The 2,555-nt window shown below is 54.0% G+C and overlaps 1 protein-coding gene across 4 annotated transcripts in view; it reads left to right on the top strand.

Moving 5' to 3' along the window:
• Positions 1-2,555, top strand: part of ARHGAP26 (Rho GTPase activating protein 26) — a 104,033-nt gene that overhangs the window by 25,842 nt on the left and 75,636 nt on the right. For all 4 annotated transcript variants that reach the window (XM_057384655.1, XM_057384656.1, XM_057384657.1 and 1 more), the window contains exon 10: positions 1,597-1,691. In XM_057384655.1, coding sequence (XP_057240638.1) covers positions 1,597-1,691 — 95 coding nt within the window. The remainder of the gene's footprint in view (positions 1-1,596; positions 1,692-2,555) is intronic.

The following is a 2,555-nucleotide window of genomic DNA, read 5'->3' as shown; positions in this document are numbered from 1 at the left end:
ATGAGCTCTCAGTTCCCGTCCCACCCAAACCATTCTGAGAGTCTCTGATGATCTGTGCCATGGCCAATGGAGTTGTTTTGTTTTGCACAGAGCCACAGCAGAGCCTGGCGCTCCCCTTGGCCCCGAGGGGTGTGAGGAGTGGGGGGAGCCAGCTGATGCTGTGTCCCCAGGGCTGTGTCCAGGGCTGGCTTTGCTCCTCTGGGCAGCAGGAACAACGGAGCCCTCCCCAGTGTTCCCAGCTGGGACAATCCCCACASTGGGGACTGCCTGGGGCAGCTGGACAGGCTCCCACACAGCTTCCTGCTGGCACAGGGAGCCGGCTGTGGGCAGGGAAGCTTCTAAAATTAATTTCCTCTTGCCTTGGAGCATCTCCATTATAGCTCAGCATTAACATATCCCAGCTCTGTAATCATCAGTGGCTGCGCTGTGTTTGTTCTGCTCTGTTCCCATTTCAGGGAAACTTCAGGGTTCCCCCTGCACCCAGGGGTGTGGGAGCAGCACCCAGAGCTGTCTGACACCGTGCTGGAGCCCCTGCCCAGGGCTGTGCTKGCACCACCCTGGCATGAAATGAAACTCTGCCTGTGCTGGGACAGCTCTGGCTGAGCTCCAGGGTCTGTCAGTGATGCCACTATGGACATCTGACCTTGTGGCTGCACTGCTGGGAATTTGGGGTCTGGCTGGAGCAGGTGCCAGGGGAGGAGTGTTTATGGATGAGAAYTGGGGAGTCGCCCTCCCTGGAGGGATTTAATGGACATGTGATTGTGGCACRTGAGRACAGGGATTAGTGGTGGGCTTGGTTGTTCTGAGATCTTTTGGACTTTGTGGTTTTAGAGGTCTTTTCCAATCTAAGTGATCCTAAATATGTTTCCTGGAAGAATGGTGATGTCAGGGAACAGGGTGGTCAGCCAGGGTGTCATCAGGAACAGCACAGAGAGCCCAGAAGAGTGAGTGTCTGTCTCCAGGAACTCCTTCAGAATTCATTTTCTCTGAAGTCATCAGTGGAATTTCACAGTGRCAGGAGAGCTGTGGGTGCTGGCAGGGGCTGAGGAAGGATTTCCTCCAGCAGAGGACAGCAGTGCACACAGATCCAGTGCTGTGGAAACCCAGCACAGCTTGGATGCAGGGAGGATTCTCTGGATGGGAGAACGGTTTTGTCATTGCCTCGTTATATAATAAACATTTTTAGACGTGTTTGCTCCTGTTAAGAGTCCTCGTGTGCAGAATGCTGCCAAAARCACAGCGTGGAGTGCAAACTGCCAGTGTGGAGTGTTCAGCAATGGAAAATAAAGCTGATTTTGCCCAAAAGTTGTGGTCCAGCACTCCCTGCCCACATGAAGAATGGGTTGTGTGGTGCTTAAAGCACAGATTGAATCGTGGGCATCCTGAAGGGAAGGCTCCTCCTGGAAGATTTTGGCCTAAACAAGGGTGAAAAGACAAATCCCGTGTCAGAGATATAAACAGATGTTTTTAGCAGGGTTGATCCAGATATTGCTGGACCCCCCAGGTTTGAATCCCCTCACTGGCAGCACTGGGTGCTGGGGTCACCCCGTGGTTGTTGGTTGCTGTTGGGCTCACCGTGGTTCTGTCTGTTCTCAGGGGGAGGATGAAGCTGTCACCCTGAAATCCTGCACGCGGCGCAAAACCGACTCCATCGAGAAGAGGTTCTGCTTTGACGTGGAGGCTGTGGACAGGTGAGTGTCAGGAGCTCCTGGGGTGTGACCATGGCTGGGGCTGGGCTGTGCTGCTGTCCTTGGCTTGGGGACACTTCTGTGCAGCTTCTGTGTTGCATTCTTTGCTCACCCCCTTTGCTGAATCCCTGGGATCACAGCACTCCCAGACAGGCGTTCTCCAGGCACTGAGCTGGTGCTTTGGTTCACCAGGGGCAGAGTTTGCTCGAGTCTCTCTGACTCTGAGGGTGTTTTTGCTTGAGTCTCTCTGACTCTGAGGGTGTTTTAGCAGCCTCTGGCCATTCAAGGTGAGCGCTCAGCAGCCTGGCAAAGGTTCTCTGTGGGTGTTTGGCAGGGGTGTGCTGCCCCTTTCCAGCATGGGGAATGTGTTGGAATAGTGTCAGCTCTCTGCTGGAGTGCTGGTGCACCATGGATGGGTGATAATGGACCTCTGGCTCGTGCCTCCAGGCACTTTCACTCCTTCCTGAAGAAGTAAAACACTTGTGCTGTGCCTTATCACCCAGCAGCTGGAGCAGAGGTGTGTGTGGATTCAATCTGTGGCACCCAGGGGTGAGAGCTGTTGCTGKATCACTGAGCTTCATGCATGGCTTGCACGTATAAACAGGAAAGCCAGGCTGTTGCTGTTCCAGGAGGAATTAGTCACTGCCTCGGATCTCCCTGGYTGTGGGAAGTTCACATGGTTCACCCAAACCTGCTCCAAAGGCACTTGGAGTGCTCTCCCAGTGTGTGCCTGTTTGTGTCCAGCTGTCCTCCCCTCTGCAGGAATTCCCAGGACATCTCAGGAGAACCCAAGTTTGTTAAAATCTGAGTTGGATAACACTGGAATGAGCCCTGGTGCCTCTCCCTGTCCACGTTTCAGCAGCATTT

The sequence above is a fragment of the Malurus melanocephalus genome, unplaced genomic scaffold (assembly GCF_030028575.1).
Source record: "Malurus melanocephalus ecotype Western Australia unplaced genomic scaffold, MMel_1.1 scaffold_730, whole genome shotgun sequence".
Lineage (NCBI taxonomy): Eukaryota > Metazoa > Chordata > Aves > Passeriformes > Maluridae > Malurus > Malurus melanocephalus.
This window is presented reverse-complemented; position numbering and strand designations above follow the sequence as displayed.